General features: G+C 37.8%; 3 protein-coding genes and 1 non-coding gene across 6 annotated transcripts; 2 read left to right on the top strand and 2 right to left on the bottom strand.

Annotated features, from left to right (window-relative positions):
• TRNAM-CAU lies at positions 154-225 on the top strand. The gene has a single exon. It is a non-coding gene; the product is annotated as a tRNA-Met (tRNA).
• Positions 842-2870, top strand: LOC104701529 (transcription factor BIM2). 2 transcript variants are annotated; one of them, XM_010417225.2, is made up of 7 exons: positions 842-1027; positions 1179-1263; positions 1475-1544; positions 1639-1734; positions 1879-2240; positions 2350-2474; positions 2554-2867. In XM_010417225.2, exons 1-7 carry the CDS (start codon positions 913-915, stop codon positions 2568-2570), a joined length of 870 nt encoding a protein of 289 aa, XP_010415527.1. In that variant the 5' UTR covers positions 842-912; the 3' UTR covers positions 2571-2867. The 2 variants fall into 2 exon arrangements, with proteins under 2 accessions (XP_010415527.1, XP_010415526.1); XM_010417224.2 differs by having other exon boundaries at positions 843-1027; positions 2350-2479; positions 2554-2870.
• LOC104701531 (protease 2-like) lies at positions 2922-6352 on the bottom strand. Its single transcript, XM_010417228.1, has 11 exons — positions 5959-6352; positions 5715-5869; positions 5404-5626; positions 5164-5308; positions 4864-5070; positions 4654-4788; positions 4445-4564; positions 3876-4300; positions 3566-3782; positions 3281-3474; positions 2922-3202 (listed from the first exon to the last, which is right to left on the bottom strand). Exons 1-11 carry the CDS (start codon positions 6333-6335, stop codon positions 3004-3006), a joined length of 2397 nt encoding a protein of 798 aa, XP_010415530.1. The 5' UTR covers positions 6336-6352; the 3' UTR covers positions 2922-3003.
• LOC104701530 lies at positions 6386-8543 on the bottom strand. Of its 2 annotated transcripts, none has more exons than XM_010417227.1 (6): positions 8042-8543; positions 7847-7953; positions 7625-7722; positions 6932-7128; positions 6769-6836; positions 6386-6672 (listed from the first exon to the last, which is right to left on the bottom strand). In XM_010417227.1, exons 1-6 carry the CDS (start codon positions 8493-8495, stop codon positions 6631-6633), a joined length of 966 nt encoding a protein of 321 aa, XP_010415529.1. In that variant the 5' UTR covers positions 8496-8543; the 3' UTR covers positions 6386-6630. The 2 variants fall into 2 exon arrangements, with proteins under 2 accessions (XP_010415529.1, XP_010415528.1); XM_010417226.1 differs by having other exon boundaries at positions 6769-6842.

Genomic DNA, 11233 nt, shown 5'->3' on the forward strand with positions numbered 1-11233 from the left:
TCGGTTTCTGCTTCACATTTCATGGATCTTTGTTCAACCCGACCCGTTTATCAGATCCGTTACCGCACTTAATTGGGCTCAAAGCCCATATTCTAGCACTAGTTATACAAGTATATACTATATATAACATAAATAACATACCAATATCAACAAATCAGAGTGGCGCAGCGGAAGCGTGGTGGGCCCATAACCCACAGGTCCCAGGATCGAAACCTGGCTCTGATAAAATTTGTTTTTTTTTCGTTTTTTTCTTTATAAACTTTGGGCTTCAAATAGCTCGGCCCAATGCTGATCACATCTATAAGCCCTTCTTATGCAGTGTTTTGGAAGCTCCATTTGTCTTTTCACCAAAACTGTAAATTTTAAAAACCACAAATGTTACAAAGTCTTTCAGTTTATATATACAGTATATGTTATTTTGAATGTTATCAATTAAGGATATGAATTTATAAATAATGTGAAAGACTGCAAAAATCATAACACTAGAGTGGTGTAAATAAAAACATTTTCACGGGTATGCTACTTTTACGGTTTTACCATTCGATTAAATAAAACAAACATGGTACGTACGAAGGTGAAAATTAACAGATCAGAAAGAGACCACGTGCATCACGTGACGACCTTTAAATTTGATAGGTTAGAATCCCGTCTTATCACGTGAAACCCACGTGTCATTAGAAGCTACGGTTCGATTACAGAGCTTAACCGGGTAATATCGGTACGTACACGTGTCGAAATCATGAAACTGACGGACAAAAAAACTCAACTGAGAGAGTTCATGTAAGTCTCTCCCACAGGTAATCAAAACTCAACCGAGTCACGAGTCACCCACAAAACAAATAAAAAACAAACAATAGAAGAAGAAGAAGCTCTCGTCGACGGCAAAAGTTGGAAAAAAAAACTCCGGCGAAGATGAGAACCGGAAAAGGAAATCAAGAGGAAGAAGATTACGGTGAAGAAGACTTTAGCTCTAAACGTGAAGGTCCTTCTTCCAACACTACTGTTCATAGCAACAACAACAACAGAGGTAAAACTTGTTCGATCCAATTCTAGAGATTTTTTTGAATTTTCTTAGATATTGGTTCTTCGATTTGTGTTTTTGATTGGATTTGAATCGAGATGGATTTGGTTTTGGAGAGTTTGGGATTTGATTTGCTGGTGTTGAATTTGGAAAGCAGATGCAAAGGAAAATGATAAAGCTAGTGCGATACGTTCTAAGCATTCAGTCACTGAGCAACGGAGAAGAAGCAAAATCAATGAAAGGTATGAGGATTTCAAGCTTTTTTTTTTGGGGTGGCTTGCTCTTTTGAACTGTGGAGATTCAGAGTAACAATCTTTAGGATTACTTATGACTTTGTGTTTGGGAATTTTGCTCTGCCTCAATGCTGTGGTGTTGATATGGGGACTTAGTTCTACTATCATCATCTTTGTTTCTGTATAGTATGAGTGCTGAATTTCTTAAATCTCTTGTCAGATTTCAGATATTGAGAGAGCTAATTCCCAACAGTGAACAAAAAAGAGATACTGCTTCTTTCCTTTTAGAGGTATTTCATGATAATTTAATGATGTTCTATGTGATAATATTCATTGATTTTAGATCTTGTTAGCCTTAAATAGCACTTCTGTTGCATTCTCTAGGTGATAGATTATGTCCAGTATTTACAAGAGAGGGTGCAAAAGTATGAAGGATCGTATCCAGGATGGAGTCAGGAACCAACTAAGTTGACACCATGGGTAAAGTTTTCACTTTATATCTTTCAGAAACATGTTTAGATGCGTTCAGCTTCTACTATGTTATGTTGTGGACCTGCAAGTGGTTCTGCTGCCAGTTTTGTGTAACTTTTAGCTGAATTTTTATGTTTTCCTGATTGGAAACAGAGGAATAATCACTGGCGAGTTCAGAGTTTGGCGAACCACCCAGTAGCTATAAATAATGGATCTGGTCCAGGGATATCTTTTCCTGCAAAGTTTGAAGAAAACGCTGTGGCTTCTACACCTGCAATCGTTGCAGAACCGCAAATCCCGATTGAGTCTGACAATGGAAGAGCTATAACCGGCAAACCGATTGAAAGTCAACCTGAGTTAGACGACAAAGGATTACCACCAGTTCAACCAATTCTTCCGTTGGTACAAGGTGAACAAGCTAATGAATGTCCTGCTACTAGTGATGTGCTAGGCCAAAGTAATGACCTGGTTATTGAAGGTGGAACCATTAGCATCTCTAGTGCCTACTCGCATGAGTGAGTTAAACCTAATCTTCTAAGTCTGCCTCATTTCTGTTAGTTTTTGTTTTTTTTTTATCGAAGTGATCGATTGGTTTCTTATTAATGTGTATTCTGAAATGACCAGGTTATTGAGCTCATTAACACAAGCTCTCCAGAACGCTGGAATTGATTTGTCGCATGCAAAACTTTCCGTCCAGATTGATCTCGGGAAACGAGCCAATCAAGGACTAACTCATGACGAGCCATCAAGTAAGGTAAATTAGTCGGTTTCACATTCCATGTAAACAGTAACCATATACGATGATGTTGATACATACTCTCTATGCAGAATCCATTATCATCTGATACACAAGCAAGAGATCCAAGCTTTGAGGAAGAATCTGAACAGTCTCATAAGCGCATGAAAACACTGTGACATTTCTCTGTAAGGCTCAACGGCTTTGGAATATATAAATGTATTGACAGATTGCTTCTATCGTGTACATTGTTCGGCTTCTAGGGGATTCCTACAGTCGTTAAGATCAATTATGGTTAAGTAGATTGTACGTTTTTTGTGGTTCTGAGTTTGTATCATCTTCTTCATCATTCATGTAATCTATCAATATGATCTCTTGTGGAATATCAGATTACGTTTCAAGTTTATCACATCATTGTTTTCTGATTTTATCTTCCTTTGTCTATACCCGTTAGCAAGAATGAGACAAACTGATTTATGACTTCGAGCAAAAGACGTAATAATAGAATCAGTTCAAGCTACATAAAAGATTACATGATTCTTTCATCGATTGTTGTGATGACCCATAATTTTGATAAGAAAAGCATAATCAAATGCAGTCTCTTCGCATTGAGCATACCGACCACCTTCACCGAAATGGCCCCCATTCATATTTGTTCTCAGAATCACAGCTCGTGAGCAGTCCTCGCACGTACTCTCCCGTATCTTAGCCACCCATTTTGCACCTTCCCATACTCCAACCCTAGAAACCAACAAACACACGAAATTGTGATCCATAAATTCCAAAACTTAAGTAAAATCATTCTTGTGTTAAGCTTACCTTGAGTCATGAAACGAAGTTGTGACATGCATGGACGGATAGCAAACATCTCTGCGTATGTTATCATATGGAGAATAGCTAAGGATGGATCGGAAGTCGGTTTGAATGTCCGGATTCCCAAATTCTTCATGGTCCAAGAGTGTGAGAGGTAATTTTGAATCTGATAATGTGTTTAACACGTCTACGAAAGGAACCTGCACAATGGTACAGCTTGATCATATATAAGCGTTTGCATATCATTATGGACACAACCAAAGCATTTGCTAAGATAACCAATATTCTAACCTTCAAAATTGCAGCTCTAAATAGACTCGGGTGCATATTCATGGCTGCAGCTGGAAGGATAGCTCCTGCGCTGTACCCAATAGCAGCAAGATGGTGTCTATGCACATAACCCTTTTCGATTAGATAATTCGCACTATGTATGAAGTCTTGGATTGAGCTTTGTTTCAACGATCCAGTTCCGGATTTGTGCCATGAAAAATCCCTACCACCTCCTCCCCTGAGACCAAAATGAAACTTCTATAGGAGGCGCACATTCAAATTACCACTATCACATTCAAACTGAACGATTTAGTAATGTTTTATAACTGACCTCACATCAGCAAAGGCAATAACCCATCCACGATCAAGCATACTCAATCGATTTGTGCACCAGCTTTTGTCCAAAGCTTCTCCATACGCACCATAACATATCAACATTCCCGGTGATTCACTCTTCTTCGATGCTTCTCGTGAATACAGAATTGTAAGAGGGACTTCAACTCCATCATGTGAAGAAACTTCTTGTCTTTCACAAACATATGCATCAGATAAACCCTCCCACTTATGCATTCGAGAATCTAACTGACCATCTTGTTCCTCACTCGTTCTATCATCAAGTTGACATCTGTTCTCTATCGAACCATCTGCAGGGTACCATGGCGTACTACTATCAGAATTACCTATAACCCCTCTCTCCTGTTGCACAATTGAGAACAATCGTCTTGACACATCATAGTCGACGATAGTGTCAGGCATCTACAATCCCAAAAACAATAGTAAGGTTATTCAGAGAAACTATCAGAGTAGAAAGAATCATTTTACATGCAAAACAACTACCTTATGGCATCAAAGCTACAACAGTAGAAGAACCCGTTTCTTAAAGCAACAAAGTAAACATACCACAGGAGATGAAAGCACCACTCGGTATATAGAGCTCTGAAAGTTGTGGTTTGAACCTGGCGCAACACTGCATTGATCAGGTGGAAGAGGGAAATACCAGGGATTAAGATCATCCATATGCTGCAAAAATAGAAACATACCTTAGTAAAACTGTAGGAACACCGAGAGAAAACGTAAAAAGACACTAACGCAAGATTAATCAGAAATACCTTCATATTTGCTTTTACGGGCATATCAATAGAACATAGCATAGGGAAGCCATTCTTATTAAGAAAAAGCACCAGGTAGTCATTGAACATGTCCATATCTTGTATTAACACTTCATCATTTGGGCAGAAAACAATCTGACAAGAAAAAATCAGTATTCTTCTCTATCTCAAAAAAGTTACAGAAAACATGATTTATAAAATAACCAAAACCTGCCAGTCAGATGCTTCAAGTTCTTCCACTAAGCATCTAGTTAAATAATAGCCTTCACCAGACCACTCACTAGTTGCATTTGAGGGAGAATTTGTAAGAATGTAAAAGAACCCATTGTGGTGTTCCAAAAAACACTGCACGCCAGGGACTCGTTCACGAGTTCTTCGTAAATTGGCCATTGGCTTATCAGCATTTACAATATAAACCTGAAAACAAGATAACTCAGCTTGAGCATAAAGTATATGGGTGATAGAGACTATATAAGAAAATGCAATTGAAAGTTCAAAACAGGTTAATTCCTCGGATGAAGTCCTTGAGTTCGAATTGATAGTAACAAACTTGCCATCTTTTGTGGTCGTTATGTCTACACAGAAACTGGAATCCTTTTCTGTAAACACTACGGTATCATCTCTCCCATCTGATTCAACATTTGTAACAACAACCCTGCAAAAACATGTCACAGTTGAACAAACAACCCCAAGTTTCATAAAGACAAAAAAGCTATCAATCTACTACTAGTTTAAGTTTACAGTATTTGCCTGTGAGGTCTTTGGCATTCATCTGCAACAGTATAAAACAAGGTGACTCCATCTAAAGCCCATGCCAAGCTAACAACTCCATCAACTTCCAACCTCGGAACTAAAAGACCGGTTCTCAAATCCTTAATTTGAAGAAGGAAACGTTCACCTCCCTCGGGATCAACCGTGTACGCAAGATAGTTATGATCAGGTGAAACCCGACAAACCCCAATGTGAACATAACCTGAAGTAATAGTACACATAACACTTGCGTAATCGTTTACGACTCTTAAACTAAAACTGCAACATTACGCTAAAGGAATAAACTTTACCGTACTGCTCTGCAATTTGATTCCAGTCAAGCACAACTTCTTCTTCTTCTTCTCCTCCACGAAAAAGACCAGAGAGCCAATTTGTTTCAACCTTGTCCAATCTCCTACACAGAAGTGGGTACTCTTTTCCTTTGGGTATGTATTGCCTATATAACCTACTCAATTGACAATTCAAAACCCGATTCAATCCTTTTTTTGACTCGAATCAAAAAAAAAAAAGTTTCAAGATTATAGAGAGATGAACCATGGTCCCCAACGCTCAGGAGGTGTGAAAATCTCTTCCGGAATACGAGTTTTCATCTCGGAGACTAAATCACGCCTTAAGGCTTCTGTGTCAGCCATGAAAGCTTGAGCGTACGCGTTCTCACGCTGGACGTAGTCGGCGAAATCGGTATCTTCTGTATTCTTCATCCAACGGTAAGGATCTTGCCTTGTGATTCCGTGGGTCGAGACCGTGAAGGGGATCTTCTTTGGAGCCGGAGGAGCTTCCGTTGGAACAGAGAGTGATGCTGTTCGTCGAACAAAACATTGCGTCGAGAAAGATGAAATCGCCAGAGACAAGAGTGATGATATTGTCGGCGACGACTTGGTGGTACGCCGGAGAAGAGATATTGTCGTCATAACTACACTCACAGAGCTAAACTAATAAAACCTCTCCAGCTACGAATACATATGTCAAAATCAAAAGTTTCGATTTTTTTTTTGGGTAATTTTGTATTCAAAGTTGTAAGCTTTTTTTTACTGCAACATAAAGAAAGTCTCGTTTTTTAAAAAAAAACTGCGAATTCGAATGAATAAAATGTGTTCTTTTGCATCTTCGCTAAAGCAAAAGCTATACACTGATGATGAAACAGATCGATCATATACCATCCTCATTTACTTCCCCACGATTGGGTGTAACAAAACTAATATATTTCTATGCCTTTGCTGCATTTGTTTCTTTTTCTTCTTCGGCATCCTGCAAACACGAGAAGGCAGATTTAGATTAAACCAAGGTGTTCGTTCTCTTCTTGTATCTTTTGAAGACAAAGAGAGAATCAAATGTTTAACTTACAGAGTTGCCAATCTTGTCGAAGTCATCATCACCCAGGCTTCCTCCATCATCACCATTATCATCATCATCATCATCTGCAAGGTTTCACAATTACACAAACAAAATTCAATATTTAAGACACGTCTAAAACTTGAGAAGCAAAGTATAAGTCAAGGTGTCTCACCGGGAGCTTCGTCACTGTCTTCTAAATCTCCCAGGAGGAATGTGTCAAGATCTTGCTCAGAGGATGCAGTAGATGTTCTGCTTTTTGCGACATTCTTTTCACCTGTTTCTGTTCCTTCAGCCCCTGGGCTCTTCTTAGCTTCTTCCTCTTTACTCTCTGCTTTGTTCCTAAGTTCCTCCATGTACTTCCTCTCATATCTGAGCCAAAACAAATCATTTCCTCTTAATTTATGCATGCGGCTATCAAGTCTCATACCCACGAAAGACATGGGTGCTCAATTCACTAATCACCTAACAGATATACACAAATGATTAAGATGCCAAGATCTTCTATACATTTTCAGTTAAACGTTCCTTTGGCTTTGCCATTCTCATTTGTGAGTTACATGGTTTTCCGAGATAGCTACTGAACCGAGCTAGAGAAGACTGGCAACATAGATGATTTGCAACAACTAGAGAGAATTCACTAAAACAGTCTCTGGATCAACCCCACGTTCCAATATGATTAGTTATGGTTTCATTTAACCAAACTTATGCATCTAATCACATGTCTTAAGCTGCATTGATTAAGCTATGAGACATCATAGTCTTAGTAATATACAGGTCTTACGCTATCTTTACTTCCTCCTATGCGCTTCTTCAAAAGTGAGTATCAAAAACGTTTTAGAGTTGGAGAGAGATAGTAGAGCCTTACGGTGCAACATGAGTGCTCACTAAGGTAAAGTAAATCCTCCAGAACCTCCTTTCTTTCATGACTCGTGGGCATAACTCATATCTTAACTTCGAAATTTGCTGCAACAAACACAAAATGCAAACATCAAACAATGTAGCACATAAGAGATGAATCTACAAGTTAACCAGTATGCAAGATCAAACTATATAGTATTCTCAATTCCCAAAATCCAAGTATTAGTACCTTGACAGAACCAAGAACAAGAGTGGCATGTCTCTCCTGCCACTCCGATAGATCCTTCCGAACATTAGACGCACTTGTTTCCAAATCAGAAACTTCCGACGATTCATCTAATCCACATTTACCACAACACATTGCAAATCCTCAATTCCAGAAAATCAAAGAAGAAGATAAAACAACAAGATAAAGCAACCATACCTTGTTCAGGAAAAGCCTGGAACGTAGCAGACGTCAAACCTTTAACAAACTCTCTCAAATCATCGGTGATACCAAAGCTAACAAGCTCAGATTCAGAGATCACAGAGCCACCACTAGATCCTGATCCTCCCCCAAACGGAGGTATAATGTCGGCAATAGATTTAATATTCTGGATCTGATCAGCTTGCTTCAACGCAACGACTTTGAGCTGATCCGCTTTGGTTGAAACCTCGGCGGCGAACTCCTTGGATTTCTTCGCCGTCTCGGCCACGAACTCGGAGACGTTGAGCGAATCGGCTTTCTTAGAAGCTTCGAGAGCGAACTCTTTGGACTTTTTAGCGGTTTCGGAGACGAGATTGACGAAGGTTGTTGAAGATGATTGTAGCGTTATGGTTTGAGACTTCTTCGCTGCTTCTTCTGCAAACGATTTCGCTCTCTTCCATAGATCTTCCATTCTTCTTCTTTTTTTTTTTTTTTGCTCCGATCTGTTATTTTAGCGTTACTGATGAAATTAAAGGTCTTTGTTCTGGGTCAATCAGAGGTGTTTGACTTTTAATACGTAATATTATGTGTTTTTTTTTTAATTCCGTGAAAATAGTGAAATATATATTTTATAATTTTATAATTTTTAATTATAATTTTTTTTTTTTAGAAATATGATCTCTACTAATTTACACTTTCGTATGTAAATTAATTAACTCAAATTTAATTTAGAAAGAATACTTTTGTGAGAATGATGTCACTCATAATAAAATGAAAAAAAATAATTTATTTTAAAAAAAAATCAAAAAAAAAAAAGATTAAGAAAATTATATGCTGAACTGAGAAGGAAGTCATGGAGCCGATAAACTTCTAAGGCGCTAAAGATGTTGAACTTCAAAAGTTGTGTATCTGTGGATTTTGCTCTAAGAGCTAACTATATCGAGCTATTATATCAGGAAACGTGTTTTCTTGACATTGAGGTTGATTAAGAAACTCTGAAATGAAGATGTAAAAGAGATTGCTGATAAACCTCTAGCACCTGAGTTGGAGGAAAGACAACTTCAACCGATAATTGATAGGCTAGTCGCCATTTGAAGGAATTATAGATACAAGTGAAAGTATTGTAGAGGCCGATATATGGGTTATATGATATAATTGGTAGTCTTGTTTGTGCATCATTGTTAATGAAAGAGGTTGATGATGATGAGGGAAAAGTTTTTTGTGATTATGCATGACGTTGTTCGAGAAATGGTATTGTGAATCGTATCTGCTCTGAAATAAAATAGGATGTTTTTATTATGCATGCAGATTTTGAGTTAAGAATTGGAACATTGTGAGAATTATGTCCCCGAGACCCAGAGCCCAGAGGTGTCTGACTTTCAACGGTTTTCTTGGTCGCACTAATCTTCATGGCCATCGGAACCAATTTTATCAGTTTTTTAATTTAGTGAAATATATGTATATATATATTTTATATTTTAAGATATTTAACTATAATTTTTTGTAGAAATATCTCTTCTATGGATGGTGGTTTAGACTTTCTTGAATTGTTTGAGAAAAAAAAAATCGACTTTAATTTTCTCGTATTCAAATTAATTACCTCGAATCCACCTGAGAAGATAGGTTTGTGTTAATTTCAAGATTAATAATAAACTTTTATTTGTATGCAAAGGTGCAGATAATCGTTTTTGTTATATATATCGACTTTAACGGAAAAAAATAGATACAGCATGACATGCACTACAAGAAATCTTATAGAAGACGTTACTTTAAAGTTTAAACTTTTAAAGCATGGAATTAATAAGATTTAAAATCAGTTTTTAAAAAAAAAATGATATATATGCTCTAATTATGGGCTTGTCGACGTTGAACAAAGCATACAAACGTTTAACATGGTGCATTGGTGCATGTCAAGTTGTCAACGTTGAACAGAGCATAGAAACGTTTGTTGAGTTCATATGATATCATAAGAGCATGATAATTGCACATACTCAAATGAGTGTCTTTATCTTTTCATAAAAGTAAAAATAATACTAATATCTTCACACCCTTGTTTTTAATTTTTGTCTTTCATTAGTCATCTTTGGATGCCTAAATCAAAACAGAGTTCTTGAAGAATAACTACAAGCCAAACAAAGAAAAGGTAAAAAAACATGATGGATGCGCAGAAGTTGTCGACCTGATCGTACGCCAATAACCTTCTCTCATCTTCACAGAATTGTTTCGCCTAAGGTTTCAAATTCCAAACCACAAAAGAAAATTAACATGGTTATAGAAAATTAAATCAATCAAGCACAAGTAACATGGTGAATGAGATTAACTTCAGATACCTTTGGAAGAGCTTCTGGGAGACGGCCATTATGAAGGAGCTGAGCTATATCTGAGTCATATTTCCAATGCCATTTATTTCAAGTCAATCGGAGGAGTGGTTCAAGAGTTATCATCGTTTTAGTGGATACATATACACCCAGCTCGAGTCGCATCACCTCCACTCGATCCAGCTCGAGTCGCATCCCCTCCACTCAACCCAGCTCGAGTCGTATCACCTCCACTCGGCCCCCCTCGAGTCGTATGACCTCGACTCGATCCGTTCCACTCGACCGCACCCCAGGGAGAGACGACACGCGACTCGACCGCACATGTTTGGTTTCACAGGCTTCAGGAGATTCCCGAACTGACGCTCTATCTTGTCGTTTTAAGTTTTAGGGATTCACATGTTTTTACTATATATACATTTTGTTAAGTCTTGGTTTAGGACATCTTATCTTTATCTTATTTTCTTTTCTAAGATTTGACCTAGCCACCAAAAAACGCTCTGAGACTTGTAATCCGACATCTCCGAGTTTATTCAGCTTTTGCACTTGATTTTTTCTACAAAGTTGTTCTTCTCATTTCTATCTATCTATTATGCTAGGTTCAATGTTTTCTGGATTTGTATCTTTGGTGATGATTTCCGTATCTGAGTAGTGTTAAGGTTCTTGGGGATGGGATAGACTAGGTGGAGGATCTTAAGATGTAGGGTGTTTAAGCTTTAATTTGTATGATTCCCTTCTGGACTAGTGTTAGAATTACTAATTTCTCTCTGATCAATTGGAACTAGGTTCGAGACATTTCCACACCCAAAAGGTGTTTGATGAAATGTCTGACCAACTAGTGCCAGAGACTTACGTTCCTAGCCTAAGAGATTAGTTGTCTAGGATATTTGTTGAC

This window comes from Camelina sativa, chromosome 7 (assembly GCF_000633955.1).
Source record: "Camelina sativa cultivar DH55 chromosome 7, Cs, whole genome shotgun sequence".
NCBI lineage: Eukaryota > Viridiplantae > Streptophyta > Magnoliopsida > Brassicales > Brassicaceae > Camelina > Camelina sativa.

What these genes read in the sequence shown, in the direction of transcription:
- LOC104701529 (XM_010417224.2), top strand. Translation starts at nt 913, where the DNA reads ATGAGAACCGGAAAAGGAAATCAAGAGGAAGAAGATTACGGTGAAGAA. An exon ending in AGAAGCAAAATCAATGAAAG is followed by an intron (nt 1,264 to 1,474) that starts GTATGAGGATTT and finishes ATCTCTTGTCAG; the next exon opens with ATTTCAGATATTGAGAGAGC. An exon ending in CAACTAAGTTGACACCATGG is followed by an intron (nt 1,735 to 1,878) that starts GTAAAGTTTTCA and finishes GATTGGAAACAG; the next exon opens with AGGAATAATCACTGGCGAGT.
- LOC104701531 (XM_010417228.1), bottom strand. Translation starts at nt 6,335, where the DNA reads ATGACGACAATATCTCTTCTCCGGCGTACCACCAAGTCGTCGCCGACA. An exon ending in TGGTGCTTTCATCTCCTGTG is followed by an intron (nt 4,301 to 4,444) that starts GTATGTTTACTT and finishes TTGGGATTGTAG; the next exon opens with ATGCCTGACACTATCGTCGA. An exon ending in ATTGCCTTTGCTGATGTGAG is followed by an intron (nt 3,783 to 3,875) that starts GTCAGTTATAAA and finishes TTTTGGTCTCAG; the next exon opens with GGGAGGAGGTGGTAGGGATT.
- LOC104701530 (XM_010417226.1), bottom strand. Translation starts at nt 8,495, where the DNA reads ATGGAAGATCTATGGAAGAGAGCGAAATCGTTTGCAGAAGAAGCAGCG. An exon ending in AGACAGTGACGAAGCTCCCG is followed by an intron (nt 6,843 to 6,931) that starts GTGAGACACCTT and finishes GAAACCTTGCAG; the next exon opens with ATGATGATGATGATGATAAT. An exon ending in TCGACAAGATTGGCAACTCT is followed by an intron (nt 6,673 to 6,768) that starts GTAAGTTAAACA and finishes TCGTGTTTGCAG; the next exon opens with GATGCCGAAGAAGAAAAAGA.